General features: G+C 42.7%; 1 protein-coding gene across 9 annotated transcripts in view; it reads left to right on the top strand.

The window, feature by feature from the left end:
* Positions 1 to 14,722, top strand: part of POLQ (DNA polymerase theta) — a 53,158-nt gene extending 38,436 nt beyond the window's left edge. For 3 of the 9 annotated variants that reach the window (XM_050971074.1, XM_050971071.1, XM_050971079.1), the window contains exons 14-23: positions 292 to 429; positions 1,752 to 1,926; positions 2,382 to 2,517; positions 4,943 to 5,058; positions 5,645 to 5,829; positions 6,168 to 6,279; positions 7,832 to 7,956; positions 9,446 to 9,599; positions 11,390 to 11,611; positions 14,260 to 14,722. In XM_050971074.1, coding sequence (XP_050827031.1) covers positions 292 to 429; positions 1,752 to 1,926; positions 2,382 to 2,517; positions 4,943 to 5,058; positions 5,645 to 5,829; positions 6,168 to 6,279; positions 7,832 to 7,956; positions 9,446 to 9,599; positions 11,390 to 11,611; positions 14,260 to 14,324 — 1,428 coding nt within the window. In that variant the 3' untranslated portion in view covers positions 14,325 to 14,722. The other 6 variants (XM_050971041.1, XM_050971045.1, XR_007776893.1 and 3 more) reach the window with 6 other exon arrangements.
* The last annotated feature ends 7,460 nt before the right edge of the window (positions 14,723 to 22,182 follow it).

Below are 22,182 nucleotides of genomic sequence, written 5' to 3'. Positions count from 1 at the left end.
TGACTGTCAGTAATAACCTCACTTATTGGATGGAGTTAATTACCTTTTCTAAAAACATACCTCTGAACTTAAACTTAGAGTGTTCAGAAAATGAGATTTTAAATTGCATTTCGTAGTTAATTAAAATGAGGAGGAATGACTTTGATAGCTGGGATCTTTAATCAGCTTTTTAATTACCTGAAGCATTTGTACTATCCTTTGGCTGGAACAAGCTGTTTAAGTGCTCAGTTGCTTTTGTTTTCTCCTGGGAGCAGCATGCAGAAACTGATTTGAAATGCTGGCCTCTTTCAGGTGTTGTTCCTGGAGCTGAAGTTGCCACAAAATGGAGATGTGAAAGTCCAAGGGAACAAGAAAACCCTGGGTTACACCAGAAGAGCAACTGCTAAGGGAAACAGGGTCAGGCTAAGCAAGCAGTTCAGTACAACCAAGGTACAGTAAAATCTGTTTCTAGTCTGAAAGTGAATTGTAATTGCCTTTTGCTCCTCCAGTTACCACTGCAAATTCAAACTGGCTTCTACCTTCTCTGTTAGCAGAATTAGTGACTCCTACTCTCCTAAAGCTTGAGTGCAGTGAGGACATGCCTGTAAATAGCAGGCTTCAATAAGAGTAAATCAGTCAGAATCTGATTTCCCAAATCACGTGTAAGACCAAAATAGCTCAATAATTTTGTAAAGCCAATAGCAGAAGAATTTTTCCACATCAGCTTGAAAGATATTTAAATACCATGTCGACTAAATACAATATTTTCTCTTCCTGCTACTATCAAATCTGTATTTTTTGCTTCAGAGAATTTGTCTTCAGAATGGCTAATCTGATGGCTTATCAAATTTAGTATATCAGAGGCTTGTATAATGTGAAGGCTATTGACATTCTTGCCAGTTGATAAATATTGTGGACCTGCATTAATACCAACTGCTGCAGGCTAATGGGTGCTCTGGCCAGATAAGTGGAATTAGCAGATATATATGTTCCTGTTTTCAGGACTCATTAATCTGTCTTGTTTTCTTAGTTTCCCCTTGTTCAGTGTAGTCTGTACTCAGAAGACAAGTTTTGATTTCTGGAACTCAAGTGGCAGTGAAGACCTTGGGTGCAGTGGTGGTGGCAGAGCAGGGAGCAAGAAGCAGAGGGAGGATTTCTTCATTTTGTGATGCGGAGGGATGAGGCTGCAGCTGTCTGCACAACACACACAAAAAAGTTATTTTGAGAAATGTTTGCATGCCACTGTCTTTTGAAATTCCTGTTAGTCCCTTCATATTTCTGATTAAACTGAAAGGATTTGATTGCTAGTGATCAGCTTTGTCTTTCAAGGAGCGTGGTCAAGGGCTTCACTTGGTGTTCCTAGTGTACAGATAGGAGAGAGCAGGGAGAAAAATATGCAAGAAGATGGAGGAGAAGCATTAACGCTGGACAAGAGGAGACAACATAGGGGACCTATGGCAAGTGATGCTTTATTTCATCATTTCAGGTGTGGTTTATTGGTTAGTGTAGATTAGGAGTGATTATGAGGGTGCAGAAGTCCAGAGAGAAGTGATTGTCTTCTTGTGGGTAATAAAACTGCAGCTGTGTCAGGTGGTGCTTTGATTACCCAGGTGTAGGTGGTATAAGTGGAGAGGGTATGGATTTAATTTTAAGGCAGTGACACTGGAAGCTCACTGTGGGTGAAGGAGTCACTTTTTCCTGCAGAGCAGCAAAAACTTTATAAATAAAGTTTTAAAGGCCGTTGATTAGTTGTGCCCTTTTCTTCCCACAAGGATGTTTTGGAGAAATTAAAGACACTTCACCCATTGCCAGGGCTGATATTGGAATGGAGGAGGATCAACAATGCCATTACTAAAGTGGTGTTTCCACTACAGAGGGAGAAACGATTGAATTCTGCACTGGGAATGGAAAGGATATATCCAATTTCACAGACTCACACAGCTACAGGTGAACAAATGTGTGAAAATGCCTCTGTTCTTACTGGCTTTTTTGTCTTTTTGTATGTGTGTGCAGCTTTTCTAAGAGGAAAAGATAGGAAATCAAGCCTGTGCTGTGCTTCAACCAAGCAAAGATACTGGTACATCTATTTGACATACGTCTGCCTTAAAAACCCAGATGTGTTTAAAATAGCTTTTGTGTTCACTGAGCAGTATTATTCATTTCTTGCACATATTACCATGTAAATCTCTGACTCCAGAACAGGTTATTAGTGATACAGAAATGGGGAACCATCACAAGCCCATTAAACACAAATTACTTTTCCTTTTTAAAAACTTTTTTCAGTGGTTGTGTCCTCTCCCTCTCCTGGCCATTTTATTTTGGAGAGGCAGTGTGTGCAGCTGTACTGAGTTAGAGAGACTCCTTTTTGACCCTTCCTTAGTTCTGCCCTATCTTCCTTTCAGGTCGAGTAAGCTTTACAGAGCCAAATATCCAGAATGTGCCAAGAGATTTTGAGATTGAAATGCCGACTGTGGTTGAAGAAAGCCCCCCCTCCCAAGCCCATGGAAATGTTAATTCTTGTGCTGCACTGGGGGGCAGGTAGGAGGATCCTGACAAAGCTTCTGTCTAAATGTGTTCGGGTTGTCAAATTTCTTTTTTCTGCCTTCACCTGTGGCTGCTGTCGTGTCAGTGTGACTTGTTCTTCAGTGTTTCTCTTACAGGGAATAAATACCTAAAAATCAGTGATACATGAAAGGCATAATAACACTAACAGCATGTGGTTTCATGTAGCTATTTGCTTTCTTTTTGACATTCTTTATGAAACCCTTCAGTGAGATTAGTGTTACGTTCCCAGCTGTTGGATGGAAAAGCCTGAGTGTGAAAATAACCAAACTGAAGTTAGGATCTGGTTTGACTTGCTAAGAGCTACTTTGAAAGAGGATAAAATATTGTGGAGGAAACAGAAGAAAATTCATTTGTTTTATGCTGTGCAGCTCCCTTTTAAAGGGAACAGGGGTGAATGTATTTTTCATTCTTTGTTAATAATTTCATTTGTGATAGTGACCTGCAGTAACTACTAGGTAGCAGAGGAAGATTTCTAAATTTGGTTTTTCTTAACCAAATACCCTGTTTTTTATGGTTCTACACTCCTACTTTGACAGCATTACATGCCAATGCCTAAAAAGTTGTGTGGAAGTCTAGTGAAAGACCAATCTTTTAGCATGTACCTTGTGAGCTTTGAGGCTTCCAACTTGGTGGTGCTTTTCTGCCCTTTCATTTTCTCTTTCCATTAAGGTTCTTGTCCCAGTTGTGTCACCTGAGTGACTTTTCTAAGCTTTTTTTTCCCCACAGCAAGATGTGAGAAATTTGAGAAGGTTTTTGCTTCTTCTCTCTGGTGCCTCCTACCACCGTGTATTTAACTGCCTTGGGAAAGTAATGAGAAAAGAACCCAGGAGTAGAAGAATCTTGTTCGTCTCCATCTCAGAAGAACCAGGCATAGCCATGGAGGCAGGAATGTCACTCTGAAAAAAAAAAGTGCTCAGGCTTGCAGCAGCTTTTCAGGATGGCCGGGGAGTGTGCTGGTTTCTTGAGAGTCTTCCCTGTAGAGTAGAACCCATCAAAGAGCTGGAGTGCCTGCCAGACTCTGAGAGGTCTCTCAGGCTGACTGTTCCTACATTTTCCTACATTCCTTAGTTAAGCAGCCACTGTGTTAGGAAGATGGGCAATCCTAAAGGCACAGAAATGACTGCTGGCACAAAAGAAATTGCCATCCAGCCAAGTCTGATCAGCCTTCCAGACTTTGGTCCAAAATGTCTATTATTTTACTAACTACTATTGCTACTCTTTCCTCCTGTTGTAAGAAGCTTCTGACCAAAGGAGTGCAGCTAAATTAGGTCATGGTATAAAGCCCTTACGCATTTAACTAAACTGAGAACCTATGCTGAACAGAGTGATTTTCTGCAGTAGCCAGACATGCAATTGTTCCTCACCTTTATTTCTTTTGAAAACTTATTTCTGTGATTTTTGTGCATTCATCTTATTGATCCCTACCGTGCCTGAAAAGCCAATATTTAAGAAGAAAAGGAAGTGCACAAGGGAGAGCATGATGGTTTGTTCTGTGCTCTGCTGAAACTAGTCTTGATCTCAGAGATACGTTTTCATTTTGATGAAGAATTTTCTCAGACCCCTGATCCAGACATCAAGGATTTAAAAAGGCTTTTTGCCTTCCAGTGAAGAGCCCATTGGACTCAGACTGGTGCTGATGGGAGACTGTGATGTGAATGGTGTCAGAGCTGTGCACTGCTCAGTGGATATGCTCATGGATACAATTCCATCTGCAGCTACAAATGGCTTGGTGGGACAGGAGACCTAAGCAGCCCTGAGAGGATTCAGAGCACGTGGGTGACTGTAAACTTTTGGCCTCTCAGAAAAGAAAATTGAGCAGCTTTGAGGCACTCTTTCCTTCAGTCTTTAGGGATGAAATGTGCAGTGTGTTATGAGCACCTCTTCTGCTATCTCTGCTCTGTTTTTACAGGCTTACTTGTGAATGTGTGTGGGTATGTGCAGTAATGAGGGTGATGTTGGGGGAGGGGATTTTTCTGCCTCTGGGCTGGTGTATGCATTCTGCAGAGGAGAATGATGCTAAGAGACTTGGCACTCAAGGTGAAGTGTTGAATTTTTAGGATTCCTGTGACTCCGTTGCCTTTCTGGAATAAGCTCATCGCAGATCTGGGGCCATTCATCTTACCTGTTTTAGAGCAGAATTATCCAATTTCTGAACTGAATCCTGAATGTACTAGGAAGATTTATCCCTAAATCTTTTTCTCATCAATAAATCCCTTTCAGATATTTATGTGGTCTCTGTCCAGTTCCTCCATGGTCAAATTTGGGTACGGATTGTCCAGAAAAATGGAACAGAGGCCAGTGTCTCACTTGTTTTCACTGATCTGTTGTGGTAAAAATGATTATGCATCTCTTAGTATTTTAGAAATTGTTGAAGGGCAGTCATTTCTTTTCTCCACAGATGCAAAAAGCGTTCCATTTTGCCTAATGGGCTAAAGGTTCAAGCTGCAAAGAGATCTGAAGAAAGAGGAATACCATTTTCTGTTAGCATGAGGCATGCTTTTGTTCCTTTCCCAGGTAATGCCCAGGTCCTGGTCTGGAATTGTTAAGTATATGGTTAGCAAAAAACCTAGATGTAATGAAGGTTTAAGGATTGATAACAGTATATATATGTCTGAGCAGCCTAGTTGGAAAACTAGTACAGTAGTTAGCATGCCTTCAAAATTATTCACACAACTCTAAAAGAGAGAGTTTCAGTTGGGCAAAGTATTCAAATGATACCATTCACATGGCCACACTTTCATTTCCTCTTTAGGAATACCTGTTTTTTAAAGAGGTAGCTAAGGCAGCTGTTAGTACACAAATTGCACTCTACCTAGTGTTCTTTCTTTCCAAATGTCTGTTCTCACATTGCCTCCTCTGTCTTAGACACCTGGACAGATACTTGTGTATAAGGTTTTGATGGATTCTAAATGTGACTAGATGTAAAGCATGCAGGCCTGAGCATTGGGGAAACAGGCAAGAATTTGTCTTGATAGAAATTGCTGTGAAAAACTCTCCGAGCAGAAGATAAAAGATGGGTTCAGTCCTTCTTGCTGGCAGGTTGGATGGAATATTGGAGTAATTTATGAAATAATGCTTTCTGATAACTTCTTGACTTCAGGTGGCCTCATCTTGGCTGCTGATTACTCTCAGCTGGAACTGAGGATCCTTGCTCATTTGTCTTGTGACTGTCGCCTCATTCAAGCCTTGAATGGTGGTACCGATGTCTTTAAGAGCATCGCAGCAGAATGGAAAATGATCGACCCCGAAGCTGTGGGAGACAGGACCAGGCAACAAGCTAAGCAGGTAATTTTAGGAAAAAAATTCAATAGCAGCTTTCTGGGCAGGAAGGTTCAGTGTTCAACACATTGTAGCATGTTGGTATTTGGCTATGATTGTTCAGTAGCTGCTTTGTCCGTCCTCCCGCTCTCAGTACGTTGCAACTGGAGCTGTCAAGGATTTTTCTGGGGGATGAGGGTGGAGAAAAGCAGCATGAATGGCTTGGACTCAGAGGGGGTCTCTCTTCTTGAATACTTGCCATAGTTTCCATACACTTGCCTTCAGTGGATCACATTTTGTTTTGGCTCTGCTTTCTCTGCATGGCTGACCAAACGGTTGTGATTCTTCACCCTTTCCTCTGGCAGATCTGCTATGGGATCATCTATGGAATAGGAGCAAAATCTTTGGGCGAGCAGATGGGGATTGATGAAAATGAAGCTGCCAATTACATTGACTCCTTCAAATCAAGATACACAGGTTTGGATATGGCTGTTTGGGTGCTGGGTGGTGGTGGTTGTTGTTTTTAATCCCTGCCCTCCATGTCTCTTCAAATCCTAAATTTGTCTCAACCTACTACTTGTATCTCTTGAAAATGTGTTTCATTTTGAAAATGTCCAGTCATGAATGCAGCAGTTTGATACTCTGTAATGTTTTAGTCTCTCTGGGTTTATTTACCTTTAGGACTTTGTTCTTTACTTATTACAATATTTTTTTTGTTATTTTAATTAATTAATAAGCCCTGAGGAGTCATTTTAAAGCTCTTTGGTTTCTGAATGAGAAACATGCTTTTCCTTATTAAAACACACAGCTTCAAATGATATGCTGTGACAACTTTAGAACCATGCTTCTTATAATTTTTTAATATAACCATTTATTTCTTCTGCTTTTGTCTTCTGCTTTCAAGGACTTTTAAACTGTTTTGCATATTACCCTTTAATTTTTATCCAGCTGCTCAGACTAGCTCTCCCCTGTTTTGTAAAAAGACATGGTTGTGTTTCTAAGAAGCATGTTAATTTTTAGGAAAGATGTAGAGACAATAGAGCTACAATCAGAAAAAGAATGGAGGGCAAATGGGACAAGAGGCAGCAAGCTCTAATCACAGGACCTGAAAATGTGCTGGAAAATGATGTGCTGAAGATTTAGGGTTTGTTTCTTTAGGAGACAGATGCAGAAAAATTGTTTTCTGTTAAGATTCTGTTTAGTCTCCATTAATTTCTGAATAGTCTCTCCTTCATGACCATTAGGAATGACTTCCTGCTTCCTCTCTCTTGGTACATGTGTGTGCATACAAACTGCAGTGTACCTTATTTTGTAACTTCACTTCTCGGGGGTTTTCACTTGCTAGGTGTTGCCAGGCTGACTGCTAAATGACATACCTAATGAATTGACTTAGGCTGTCAGTCCTGATTTTGAATAGGTCTTTTTATGTTTTATATTTTGTAAACGCGGAAAGAAACTGAAGTTAACTTCTCCCACTTTAGTACAGTTGTTACCTGAACTTGCAGTGCAAGTTCACTCTTCCCTGTCTCACCTTTCTTTGACCTAAGTTTCTTTTTAACATTCTTGGTGGATTTGTTCCTTCCCTTGCAAAGTGTAGGTGGGTTATTTTCTTTCAGCCTAGAATCTGAAGGGACACAGCCTGAAGTCAGGCAGCCTGAGGCATCAAGGGCTCTGGCTTCTGCTTTCAGTGCTCTCCCTCCCTACTACTTGTCTTTCCAGTGCTGGCCTGGATTCTCCATTATCAATAATACATGTGTGACCCTCTGTGCCTGGGCACTGGGCAGGATGGACTTCCCACCTCCTTGTGCACAGCCAGACACCCTGACACTGTGCACTCTCGTCCACCCCAAAAGGCTTCACAGGTTCTGCAGCAGAGCTGAATGAGTGATGGTGTGCCTTTGTCACTGATGGGCTCTGGGAAACTGAAAGGATCTCCTCTGTGCTGCTTGGCTGCCCCAGACTGCTTTCACTGAGAGGTCAGTGCAGAACATCAGCTGTATGACAGAAAACTTTCTCTCTCCTTTCACAGGGGTTCAGAGGTTCTTGAGGGAGACAGTGCGGAGCTGCAGGAGGGATGGCTTTGTGCAGACCATCCTGGGGAGACGGCGCTACCTGCCAGCTATCAAAGACCCAAACCCCTACAGTAAAGCTCATGTATGTTGTGTGCTGTGCCTTTTTAAAATTCTTTTTTAGTTTTATTTTTAAAATGGCAGATTTCTTTGCGTAGCCGTGTCTGCAGTTTAACAAGGTTTGTGAGCCATCTTAGTCATGACCTTCCGCTTCTTGCTTATTTCATTGTTCCCTCAGTCACCCTCTGAATAGCAGAGCTTTTGTCATGGCCTGTTTGACGTAAGTCTCGTGTGACTGGGTGTGCAGCTGTCATCACTGTGCTAACCTCACTTCAGAACTCCCACGTTGGAGCTGGAGTGAGTAATTTATTGAAATCGATGGACATGATTTTAAAAAGCCTCCACACAGGGGTACACTTTAACTCTTCAGGCTGAGTTGCTCCCACTCAGCACTCTTTGTATGTTTCATGCTGTCAGCACTTGAACAAGAAAGGGTATTTAAGACCTGTATTTTTGGGTATTTGTTCCTTTTCTTATTTTCCCTGAAAGGAAAATTGCTCTAACTTCTTAGATAAATATTTACTTAGTGTACACCTTTGCACTAGCATAAATTTTTTTTCTCTAGGTCATTCTGGACACTTCTGCCATAGATTCTACTTCAGGAAGAGTAAATTGACTCTCTAGGAAGGTGTTTCTGTGGGGAGGAAGCATTATACTTCTCAGTAGGAAACTGGATCGAGTTGTGTAGAATTAAAGACTAAGAGTAGAAGAGAGAGGAAGTGGGGGAGTTAGTACTCCAAAGAGTTGACAGGGAAACAAGGAGGCTTTAAAAAATCTTTTGAAAATAATGGACAATTTGATCTGAAAAATACTTCAGCAGGAAGCTTTCTAGATGCATCTTCTGTCCAAATTTGATTTAGTCTTTAAAATCCTATTAATGACCAGTTAATGAATTATCTTCATTTTCAATTCAGCATCCTCATAATTCTTTGCACATGTTTCAGCTCTAAACAAAGAAAGAGGAAACTTTGAATACACTTTTCTTGTCTGAAGAGGGGATTAGTAGAAAAGTTGCTTGTGTTGAAAAAAAAAAAAGGTGGTCTGCTGTGTTTTTGCACATCTGTAATGCTCTGGCAGTAGGATTTAGTGTGGCAGACCAGATTGTTAGTCCATGAAGTCCAGTTTCTTGCCTTTGGTTGTCCATCCCTTATGGCTTTGCAGATAGGCAGAAATGTCTTGTGGTGCTTGCATTAACTGAGATTTTTCCTCTCCCCTTGTAACTGTTACCATGGGTATAGGCTTCTCCTTCTTGTGGATTGTGACTCTTGACTCTTATTACTCTTGATATTCATTAATTTTAAATTTGTGGAATTTTGTCAGATGCCTGTAGAAATTTGGTGTCTGAAGCTAGTCTATAATGTTTCTTTCTCTCAGGCAGATAGAACAAACTCTTTATTTGGAATTTTTACTCTGTGTATATTTGGCCATGTATTTATTGTTTTTAATTAAGTACATGTGACATGTTGGATTTGATTTTTTGGGGGTGAGTTTTGAGAGCAACTCTCTCTGTTCAGGCAGAGCGCCAGGCTGTGAATACAACTGTTCAGGGATCTGCTGCAGATATTGTCAAAACAGCCACTGTGAATATCCAGAGACGCCTGGAAGCTTTCTCCTCTGTGTTCAAGTCCCATGGACATCTGGAGAGCTCCTTCCAGAGAGATAAAACCGGTATGGTTGCCTCTTCTTTGCATACTGGAGCAAGATTTTCAGTGTCAGTAATGTTAATTAAAAAAAACTGAAAAAAAAAAAAATTAGTGCTTTTGGGCCTAGAGGTGGGAGAAGTTTTATTTCCTGAGAGTGGTAAGTCAGTGTTTAATGGGCAAAAAAGTCATCAGGAAGGATGAAGAACGTCTGCTCAACAAACTGAAGCAAATGTGACCAGAACAGAGACTCCAGTTACCTCAGAGCAGATCTTGCAAAGGTTGGCAGTGAGAGTTCATGTGTGATGTGGTCTGTGATGTCACCACAGAATTGTTCAGAAGTAGGAAGGAGGAGCTAAGCAGACCCTTTGGCTTTAGAGGCAGTGAAAAAATTGAGTGGGGTGACTTCTGGTTCCAAAAATACAGTTTTTGGTTAGAATTAAGTCTGGAATTTGTTGGCTGGAATTGGATGTACAGAGACTTCACAAGAGTATTATATGAAGCACTTTTCATCATAAGTTTTTTCAGCATAAGTTTTTTTTTCTGCAGATAGCAAAGCTGTGCTGGGGTGCTCATTCCCAGAGGAATGCCACAAAGACTTTTTTTAGCTTAATGTAGATGGTGTTTTGTTCATCAGGTGTATTTTAGAAAGGCTACTTAAGAAATTAAGAGCTGTATTTCTGTGATAGTTCTTGTGCTTCAGCTGAAACATGAAGCTGTCTTAATATGAAGAGTCTGATTTGGAAACTAAATAATTAATTGGCAAACCTCTAAAAATGTGTCAGGGAGTTTATTTTGGAGAGACCAGATTCAGAGGTCAGCTAGGAGTAGAAGGCATGAGCTTGGCAGAGCTTCCCACTCCTCCTAAGAGCAGAAGCTCCAGACCTTTGGCCAGTGTAATTGCAGGGAGGTGAGTAGGTGCATTTGTGACAGTTTTCCCCTGCTCTGATACTGAGTGTTTCAAGAGCTGGAAGGAATTCTTTCTCAGCAAGTCAGAGATGCCTGTGCCATCAGAGGAGCATCTTGCATCATGTGGCTGCTCCAACATTGCTGCTTCAGGGTGAGGCTTGTGTGAGCAACTGATGATGGCTTGAAACCCTCTCTGTGAACTGAAGTCCTCCTGTTAGCTCACCTGAGAAATAAATAACTTTTGAGTCTCTGTGTGTGAGGTGGTGTTTGTTTATTTTAAAACACCAACAGCTTTTACCATGGAAGGGTTTGTTTTTGTTTTTTTGGTTTTTTTTTGTTTTTTTTTTTTTTTGTCAGGGAAGGCCCACCAGGATCTTGGTTTTGTCAGCTGCTTTCTTGTTTATTCAATAACTGCTCTTTTCTTCCTTCCTCAGTTCTACTCAGGAGCTACAGTTTCAGAAACTGCATTTTGCAGGAGGCTGACTGCTTTCTCAAACTAGCCGTTAAAATGTTTGTGGAAGAAAAGCAGAATCCTAATTCATTCCTAGAGAGATTGTTGTAAACCAGCTTCTGATTAAACTTTGCATGATTTTGTTTAAAATTTACTTTCAGAACAGATGGTTCAGGAGACACAACTGTCTCTTACTTCTGTTCTGATTCATGTCTTTATAATGTAGGGCTGAAAAGTGTATATCTAAAATACCTTTCATTAACATTTTTTCCCTCAGTAGCTGTACAAATATTGATGGAATAGCCATGATTTGTGGTTCTGTCTGTAGGCACAGGCTTTTTAATTTTCAATATCCTCACGTTTTTTTTCTCAGCATTAGGAATTTGCAAAGGTGTTTGATACAAGAAACACACTTGTGTGTGATGGTGCCTGACAAACTCTGCTCTTCACCTGTGTAGGAAGGCTGTTGAGGAGGAGAAACACAGGGATGTTACATCCCATCAGAGGAGGCTTCTTTATCCTCCAGCTGCACGATGAGCTCCTCTATGAAGTGGCAGAGGACGATGTCATCCAGGTACAGCCCTGCAGTTTCTCTTTCAGCTCTGCTGTATTTGAAACAAGCCTTCCTTCCAGGAGCTCACATTCTCTTCCCTGGATCCCCCCTCCCTGGGTGCTGAAAGGTCTGTGAAAACAAAAAGTTCATTTGGATGAAAAAAAACATGTTTGCATGCTTGATCCCTTGATTTTTGGATTCAAGCCATGCCAATGGCTGAAGTTCATTTTCAGTGTGTGTGCTTTGTTGCTTGTAACAGCAGCTCATGCAACTTCTCTGTGAGGCTTGATGAGTGAAGTGGCTTAGTACTGTTGACAGGTGTAGGGGGAAGTGTTTCCTCATCTGGAGGTATTTTTGTCTTCCTGTTACTGCTCTGGTGCCTAACTCAGAGCTCTGGTTTGTACTCTGTGCAGGGAAAGGAGGATTCTATCCTTTTGGTACTCATTTCCTCATTCCCCACCTGCTTGTCTTCCTGGCAGGAGCACTGTGGTGCTGCTTGGCAGCGGGGTAGGTACAAGGAATGTGCTCTGTGGTTTTTGAGTGCCCTTAATGTCTGTGTGTGTGCTCCTCCTCCCTGAGGGCACTCCTGGGCACAGGGAGTCTCTCAGGGGCAGGTATTTGAGCTGGATGTTGGCAGTTCAGTGTTGCCCAAGTCCTGAGCACGGACACAGGGAGGCTCCCAGGCTGTGCTTCCACACCTTGGGGTTCCATTCTTCCCCTTCTGCACATTTGCTGATGACAAAAGGTCATCTCCTGATGGCAAGCAGTAACTCCTAGTCTGATAGAGCTTTCAACAGTGCTGACTGGTCTGAGCATGCATGTATATATTAATAAATATGTGAAGAATATAAGTGAGTATATTTATTAATAATATAGATATGTTCATGTAAATAAAAACAAAAGGTTTGATATTTTTGTCTTGAATCTCAGCTCGAGCTTTTTCTCATTTTGCCAGCTTTGTTCAGACATCTGCTGCTTCAATCTAGGCAGGCTGTTTTTGAGACTGAAAGGCTCCTAATATTCTTCCTGCAGAAGAATTAAATCCCCTGAGTATAGGCTTTAACATCTTTAGATACTGACTCCAGTTTATCATGGTGCTCCTGGGAGAACTGGAGACAAGTGAATAGATTTGCTTATTATTTATTGTATTCTGTTTATTTCATTAACTACCTCAAGAGCAATTATTACCAGCTTTTCTAACTTCCTTCAGCTGTATTTCTCCATAGATTTTTCTGGGCAGTTGCTTAAACTGCCTGCCCTGCAGCCCAGCTGCTGTCCCTGGTTCTGGGTGCAGCAGCCCTAATCAGACGTTCTTTGCTGGTGCCATGTGCTGGACTTGTGACCATTCTCAGAGAATCTCCTTCTGTATGGTTCATGTTTCTTCTGATCTGCTGGGCCCCAAACTTGATCAAGGCTGGAGTGGTTTGAATAGAGTGGAAAATTCATTTGTGTGTCATGCAAGCAACATTTTCTAAGTTACGGAATTTCATTTCCTTGTTTTCTCACAGCAGTGGGCCTGGCTTAGGCCCTGTTCAGTTTTTAATCTCTGATAACCCCATTTTTTTCATGCCCAGGCAGTTATTTTTCATCCTATTTTTGAACAGCAGATCATTTCTGTCCTAATTCTCTACCATGCTTCTTTCTACTCTGTACTTGTCTGTGCTGAATTACATCGTATTTCAAAGCACTTTTCTAGGTTATCAAGATTATTTTGAAATGCAGTATGTAGGGGCAAAGAGGTTTGGAAGACAGATCTTCCCCTACTTCTTCATGCTGTTGTAAAGTCTTGTGTCTGATCTCCTCAAATCCCCAGCAAAAACTATGGAGGAATTTCTATGGTGGCTACCTGTCAGGAAATTTTGAAAACACATGGAAGGGTCACACAGCTTGAATAGTTCCTCTGCTTCCTTTTAGCTGAGCTGAGGAATCACCATAACTTCAAAGCCTCTTTTCACTCTGCTGTGGGAAGGTTCATGGGATGGGTGTAGATTAAGAGATTCATTCAAATAAGCAATCCAGGACAGGCTGGATTCTGCCTGTCTTGGGGGAGGAAAGGGGGTACGTTTGTCCAGGACAGGTTTTTACAGCCAGGATGAAACAAAATCCAGTCTCTTGTAATCCAAACTGCTGCAGAAAGAAATAATTTCTGATCTCCTAACGGTGTGTTGAAATGAGTGTTTTCTTAGGAATACTTTTATAGAGCAGAGAACAGTTACCTCATCTGTTTACTAGAGGGCAGGAGTTACCTAAATTAAACAATGAGGGGGAACCTGGGCAGTATTTGTAGCACCCACATGGAATGTGACCTGCTTTCCCAGAGGTTTATAATTTGTGTTTCTCAGAGTGCTTTTCAAGCTGGCACAACACGGAGGAGCCGTTCTTTGCTACTGGCAAATTTGTTTTGTGTCTTGCTTTCAGTAGTTTGAAGTTTCCAGAACAGACTCCAGGAAACACTTCAGAGTTGTGCCGCTGAGTGAAAGATGAGACTCTTCAGGACTCTCAGGTGTTTAACAGAAAGTTAATCTTGGCCCCTTTTCTGAGTAGTCTTAAACACTGCAGAACCAGTCACAGCTCTGTGCTGCATAAAATCTCACTGGCTTTATACAGTTTCTCCATTCATAAGCACTAATCAGGATTTGGTTGCATTCCCACTGGTGGTAAGTCAGTGCAAATAAATGCAGGATAGGGTTCCAGGTGCTTGTCTGCCCCATCTATTGACAGAAACCTAGAGCACTGAAGCTCTGTGTGTGTCTGATGCCTGATGTTTTCTTCTAGGTCGCTCAGATCGTGAAACACGAGATGGAAAACGCCATCAAACTCTCAGTGAAACTGAATGTTAAAGTGAAAATTGGCCCCAGCTGGGGAGACCTGCAGGACCTGGAGCTGTGACACTGCTGTGTGACTTTGCCATGTGTGGGGAGGCAGCAGGCACCATGGGCTGGGCAGGGTGCAGGCCTGGGATCACCCGCTGGCGGTGTGATGCTCCTGGGCTGTGTTTCTGCTGGCAGGGTACCAAGCTGCCTTCTGAAACCTGTGGTGGAAGCTGCTATGAAGTCACCAAGAGCTCTCTCAGAGCACTAAAGCATGTTTAAACTGTAAAATTATTAATTGTTAAAAGAAGGATATTTAAATGAATTCTGTCAAGGGTGCTTGATCTTGTATAAACCCCCAAAGCCTAATGAATTTATTACATATGAAATGAGCTGGATTACGTTATTAAAACAAGATGCAAACATAATTTGGCATTGCCTGTGTATAATTGTCTAGGGCAAAAAGAGTCATTGTGATTGCACTTGATGTAGAATTTTGCAGGCCTTTGCCAGGATTATCCTGTACTGGATTCTGCTGATGGCACTCATATGCTGAAGTGGCTTTACAGTTAGCTGGATTTCTCACTGAGCAGCTGTGCAGCATTCACTGTGAGTGGATCCTGTGCTTGGTTGGCCTCTGACTTTTAAGAAAGCATTTTGGTGACTGACTGCTGTAATTCATCCTACTGCTACCTTGCAAACTGGCCTCAAGAGGAATATTGTTTGGAATCTCCTAGACTTAATACAAAATCACCAGCAGAAACATTTTAAAGAATGAAGTTCAATTAATTGTTTCAAAACTTCATGGCAATGCAGATTTTTGTGAAGAAGAAAACCATCTCAGTCTTGCCAGCTGACATGGCAGCCTTGCTGGTGCTTGAGGTCTGGTGTGTTTAAGAGGAGTCATTACACAGTGGTGGGTGACCTGTGGCTCTTCCTTCAGAGACCATTCTCCTAAGGAAGCCTCACACCTGCCTGTTTGAGCCCCACTAAAACCTGCTCAGATTTCCCCCACTCTTTGCCACAGTGTCTTTGGCTCTGACCCTGTGATGAGGCAGAAAGTTTTCCTGGGAGTTTGGGCTTGTCAAGCTGAGCCGGGATCAGATCCTTCAAAAGAAGGGGCAAGGAAGGAGCTTGCAGGGAATTAATCTGCCACTATTTGGCATCACTCTCCCCACTAATACCTTCTGGTCTGGCTAAATCTCACATCACAAGTTTTCATTTCCCTTCCAGACAGCTGCGATGGTTACACAAGTTCAGCTGCTTTTGTTAACTTCACACAATGCCTGACCTTGAATTCTGTAATTTTCATCGTCTAGCCCTTGTATCTCACAAGAAAGGGAGGACAAGTGCCTCCCGTCATCTTCCTTATGCCTCTAATTATCGTATCACATCTTTTTCTGCAGTTCCTCCCTAATGTAATCAATCTCCATCTTTCCATTCTTGCCTCCTGTGAGAAGTTTTCAAGCCCCTAATTATCCTTTCATTTCTGAACTTCTGCTGGGTCCTTTTTAAGCAGTGTACTTTTGAAGTTGCTTTTGCAGCCTGATCTGAGAGGATGCACGCTTGGCTTTCAGCAGCCCGAGAGGGGGCTCGGCATCGTTAACTTCAAACGCGGCGCTTTCGGCAGGACCCTCATCCTGACATCAGCAGTGGCCAGCACCGAGGGCTGCAGAGCACAGGGAGTGCTCAAAGATGTTAATGGGGCCTCCTCACAAAAGGCTGCATCCCGGGCTCTGATCCACCTCCTGCCACTTGTGCAGCAAAACAGACACTGAGCCAGAGCCCCAGGTGAGGTTTCCTTGACTGCCCTTCTCAGCACCCTCTTGGCCTTGTTTGCTGTTCTCTATTCCACCTTACATTGAGATTTTTTTGTTTCCTTCCTGCCTGCTCTATGCCATGGCTTTCTACACCTGTCACCTGATGGCTGAGCTCTTTATCCACAGCATTTTCTTACTTTATTAAAGCTTTTGTTATTAACAGATTCGAGCCTCGGCACCCTGGTGCCTGACCATTTGTGTGCTCTGCCTGTGAAGATGCAGGCTTGGGCTCATTATCAATTCACATGGCCTAATGATTTCCTGTCCTGGGTGTCCTGCAGTGACACACCTGTGCCGTATTCCAGGCCTCACTGGGGCTGCTGTCATTTGGGCTGCTTGTTCCTTGGCACATTACAGTATTTCCCTCCCACACGCTGCCTTCAAAATTTTCCAAGGATGGATCTCACACGAATTTCTCAGCAAGCTCTCTAGAAGGGGGTGATGCTAATCAGTAAGGGGATTAGCATGTACCCAAACTTATTTTGACTAACAAACTCGATGGGCTCATTTTAATTAAGCAGTAATTTGGAGCAAATGAGAAGATAAGAGGTAGCCACTGTTGCATTTGAGTAGTGTTACAGGGACTGGCTCTGAGCTCTTTTCTGATTGCTGCTATTTGCATTCCTCAATTCTGATTAGACTTTAACTCCTAGCGAGACTGAGCAAAGGAAGCAGAAGAGGGCTAAGTCAGGTAAGCAGAAGCACTGTCCAGAACTGCAGAAAAGGGTTTATGTTATTTTCTGAAGGTGGTAAGAAGGAGTTGGGCTGCTCACATAACTGGTTTTGCCTGTGGTCTCCTTTCCCCCCACCTCTGACTGGCTGAGGGCATTTTATTAATTCAGGACCTGATAACCAGGGTGCAGGTTAGTCTCAGTCTGTGTGTAGTCAGGATGGGATGCATCTGGTAGTGCTTGTTCCTCAGCTTGTTTGTGTGTTTCTCCCTTCACAGCCCATGCCAGCCTCCTGCCAGCTGGCACAGCCCGGCACAAGGACAGATGAATGCTGCAGAAGGGGTAAGAGTTCTGTTTGTTACAACTTGTGCACAGCCTTGTCCCTTGGTGCACACAGAATTCCTACTGCAGCCCAGCCCTGCACATGCTCTGCATTGCCCTTGTCTGGCTGCTGCAGCAGCAGGGATGTGCCTGCCTGCCAAAAGAAATCCGGCTGGGATGCAGTCCTGGCAAACAGCTGTTGTCACTGGGAGTGCCTTGTGTTCATGTGGTGGGAACCTGCAGGACCCAGCTCCTCACAGGGACAGCCTGGGGCTGCTGAGCAGCCTGGTCTGGTTGGTTCCCATCTCCTTTTGGCTCAGAATGACTCAAATGTGCATTCAGCTGGCCTCTGGTACGGGGCAGGACTTGCCCAGCCTTGGGAGCAGGAACTCACGCCTTTGATGTTTGCTGCAGCCTCTCGGTCCATTTCCTCTCATGCAGACCACGAGCTTGTTTTGCCTTGGTTTTCTGCTGCAGCTTTCCTTTTCTAAAACCCTGGCTACTGGAAGTGGTGACAGGCAGGTGACAAATAATGGCACTGGCATCTGATCTGCTTTGGTCCTTTTGCCTTTCTCCTGTGCTGCTTGCATTTCATGGAGAGAGTTGTACATGGCTGACAAGAGGGAGAGGTGTGCTCAGAACCTTTGGCTGACATTTGGAGCTTCTCCTGGCAGAGCACTTCAGAGGTGCTGCTGGGAGGAGCCTTTCCACTGAGCTCACTCCTGCCCTTCCCAGAGCTCAGCCTGTGGGTGGGAGGGACAGGAGGGGCTCTTGGCTGGCTGCCAGCCCCGGCCCAAGGCTGGTGACATTACCAGTATGGGGCTGTATGGCAGTCAGGAGCTCCACGTGAGCTCCCTGCCATGGAGCATGGGAACATCTGCTGGACATGGGTTCTGTCCTGGCAGGAGCTGCTGGAGGAAGGGAGGTGACCATCCCCACCCCAGCAACAACCATGACTGCAATTTTTATACTCCTGAATGAGAAGTGAAAACTCCAACCAAAGGCTTTACACAAACCATGCACCTTTGAAATACTCTAAAGAATGTAGTAGTAGAAGTTGGGGGGGGAAAAAAAGAGATTACACCAACTAGTATCATTTCTTTCCTTTATTTTCTTTCCCTCTGTCTTGATTTTTTTTTATTATTATTTTTTGGTTGTTAATGAGGGCTTGAGACAGCCTCACTTTAAGATGCCTTAGCTTTGTGATACTGATTTAGGATACCTGTAGAAACAGGACATGGTTAGCACAGGAGTGTGTGGTTCACCCCAGATCAGCCTTCGTTCTGAGACAGGTAATGACTCATCAACAAACCACACACATACTCAGCCCACATTTCCTTGACACTGAATCTGAATATTTGCTTCTATTTAAAAAAGTACAAGGTTTGATTTGCTGATTAAATCACAAAACAAAACACATGAATGGAAACACTCATTTACGTGACTATTGCTTATACACCTAAGAGGGAGAGTTGACTAATAATGTCCACAGCAGTTCCTTCATGAGAGAGAGTGTGCTCTTACCAGAGCCTGCCAAGGCCAAGAAACATCCAAGACTGAAATATGCTATGCTTGGATTCACCTTTGGGCTGTGGGAAAGGATGCATGGGGCAGGGCTGGGCTATTTGAGGGGCATAATTAACCAAAAACTGGGGCTTTGCCTGGGCTGCAACACACACGGCTGAGGCTGGATGCCGCTCTGAAGTGGTGTCTGTTGAAAAAAAAAGCAGCTTTCTATGCCCACCTGCATTATGCACGCACTGTGGTGTGAAAGGGATTCTGGAAAAGGAGTATAAACTGTTTTAGAGGAGGGTTTATGTGATAATATTATACAATACATATAGTAAATAGAGTATTTTTGTTACACATTTTTGTAACAATCCTGGTGCTGCGGGGAATGACTAATTGATGTAGATAGTTGAACTGTAGAACTGTAAAAAAACTTAAACCCCCTCCCCCCAGGTAATTACAGAAAACAAAACCTGATTCTCAAAATTTCAATTGTCATGTCTTTTAATTCAAGGTTTGCAACTGAAGTTAAAGCTCTAGGAATAGATTTAATTTTTTTATTAACAAATAAAGTAGCTTGTACTTCATTGAAGACTTGCCAACTCTGCAGACTTATAAATAATCTAATTCAATGCATTTTTTCTCTCTATCTACAGCACTAGACATAAGGTTACAAACATCTGGTCAAACCCAAAGGTGTGTGTGCTGTTGGAAGTTCTGTGTAACTGGTTTTGGATCTGATTGTGACAGAGCTCCTGGAGAGAAGAAGGTGAGAGAACAAAGTATCTAAATGAACAAACAGCATTTTAAACTGAACTAATACTTCCAGCCAATCTGGCCTGGTGTAGCTGAGGATTGCGAGGCTGAAGAGACATCTAAGCTTGGGATTTTGCTTGAGGTGCTGCTGTCTGAGTGGGAAAGGTGAAAGCACAGAAAGATCTCAACATCCAATGACAGCCAATGTCCTTGATTTTCCTCCAGCCAGTCCCAGTCCTACAGTCATTCTCAGAGTCAGATGCTCCTTGCTGGGAATGCTGCAGCTCCTTTGTGCCTGTCACTGACAGCCTTGAGCAGCGTGCAGGGCAAGCCTTGCAAAAATCCCACACTCCTCCTCATTTCACAATAAATCACCCAGGCAAGAGTTTTTCCTCCCTCACTGAACTTTTTAAGTGATGGGTTTTTTCCACATACATGGTAAATCTTGATAGAAAGCATTTAACAGTGTGCACTAACAAACTTGTACAACATATACATTACATATATATATTATATATATAGAATGTTCTATATACAAACATATACAACTTTTTAGATCTCTACAGACTACAAGAAAATTGATAATTATAGTCACAAGTGGTGAACTTAACAGAAATTGTAATTGGTAACTGTCTGGAAATATGTAAAATATACGAGTGGAAAGCTGTGACCTGATGGGGAGTACTAAAGAAAAGTTGCTTAAAAGTTTAGCATTAAAAATTGTAAGTTTGAGGGCTGCTAAATTCTCATTTCTCTGTTGCATAAAAATGCAAATGGAAATCTACTGGCAGGTTTTTTTTTTCACCCTGGTGTTAAAGACTGTTGGCAGCCAGAGCCGGTTGGGCCTTGTGTAAAGACTTGCTGAGGACACTTTCCTCTCTGGGTGAGCTGCAGTGATCAGCAGTCAGAAGTTGCTCTTAAGTTTTCTTCAAAGATCCCATGATTCCAATCAGCCTCTGGGGCTGCTTCTGACTGCCACACACCAGGGCAGAAGGGAAAATAATCTGGCTGCTGGACATTTTGAATGCTGCCCCAAATGATTGTGTTGCCCAGAGACAGTGGGTCTGGAGCACAGGCCCAGTGAATGCAGGTTTGGACTGAAGATCAAATTGCCATAATCTCCTTTATTTCTCATTCTCAATGCCTGCTTAGAGCAGTGCTTCCTCACAGGCACAAGTGGTTACTTCTGTGACCCAGCCCCTCGAAGGAATTCCCCAACCCAGTTCCTATTGGCATCAGATTGGCAAGTTTGGCTTATCCTTGCACACATGCACACTGAGAAATCCTCTTGGGTCATGGAAAACTCCAGTTCCTGAGCTCTCACCAGAAACCCAGACATTGCTCAGGCTTTGACCTTTTTCCCTGCCAAGTTTCTACAGTTCTGACACCATAGAGAAGTTTCTCCTGTGCCAGAGAAACTTGGGAGGTCTCACTGCTAGTTGAGCTAGACCTGTCCATCATTTTGGTTTCGGCTACAGCAAAATGTCAAAATCCTGTAAATCATGAAATTCGGTTCTGCTACAATGGGAATTTAAAACTCAACCCCTCAAATCTCTTCCAACCCTTTAACTTGTGCAGAGGGCCAGTTGTGAGGCTAGACTTGTGGATGGTACAGCTTCCTGGGCTGTATTTTATTGTAGAAAAAGGAAGAAGAAGATGTCTTTGAGAGGGATCATCTGAACACTGTGATGATACAAATACCAGTGAAATTAAGGTCTAGGTGGGAGTGGGATGGTGCCTGTCTCCATCAGTGTCCATCAGGGTTCCTCGAAGAGACAGAAGATGTTATACTTCCTCAAAAGAAAAATTTTAAAGGCTGTTTGTCCAGTTTTTCCTCACTTTCTTTTTTCTAATTTGAAACTATGTCCAGACACATGAAAACAAGCCTTCAGTGCCTTGTTTCCAGGCCAGTCTTGGAAAAATTTCTAACCTAAGTGTTGACCTGTGAGCCTTGTAGGATAGGGTGGAGCACTCCAGGAGGATAGGCAATAAATCCAGCTTACTGTTCTCTTCTGTGGCTGCAGGTTGCAGAGTTTCCTGCAGCATTCACTGCAAAAACCAAACAAGCCACTCTGAAGCAGAAGCAAATTTTAGCAGTGTGAGCAGAGCATAAATTGCCACTCACCATGGGGTCACTTTGTATCTGTGTTCCATATATATGTTGACAATGGTTTTCCATGCTCCTCCCTGGCCCACTGTGTAGTGTTCCTGCTCTAATCTCTCTCTCTGTCACAGGTTTGTGGGGGGTTTCTGTGCAGGCCCCCTCTCATCATCTCTGCTGAGCACTTAAGCTGCTAAAGCAGCCTCTGTGAGCAGTGTTTGATGGGACTGTGGTTTCCCATCTTGCCTTTCCTAACTTGAAGAAATGCTTTTCAAAGGTGGTTTTCTATTCCTGTTACTGGGAAATAAGGCAACCAAGTGATACAGACTCCACGGGGATGAGAAGTGCCACAGCCCCCCTTCAAGGAAAGCAGATGAATCTAGAGCACATTTTAAAAAGTATAGATTAGGATGATGTTTCATGTGCTCTGAATTGCAAATAAACCATCTATGCACAAGCCTTAATGATCTTTTTAGATAGTGCCTGTCCAGCTACCTGCAAAATTGTTAAATTTTGGGGATAGGATTTTAAATTTATTTATTTTTCTGGTAGGAGTTAAAGAGCACTGCCTTGAGCAAATAAATAGCAGATAAGAAAATGCAGCTCAACTAATTTTTATGTGGAGAACCGTAGCAAACATGCTTGAAATGTCCTGGCTTTTCATAATGTAACTTTTAAAAAATAAAGATTTTTTTTGTCATTTAAGGTGG

The sequence above is a fragment of the Serinus canaria genome, chromosome 1 (assembly GCF_022539315.1).
Source record: "Serinus canaria isolate serCan28SL12 chromosome 1, serCan2020, whole genome shotgun sequence".
NCBI lineage: Eukaryota > Metazoa > Chordata > Aves > Passeriformes > Fringillidae > Serinus > Serinus canaria.
Note: the sequence above shows the minus strand (reverse complement) of the source record. Positions and strands in the feature narration are given on the sequence as shown.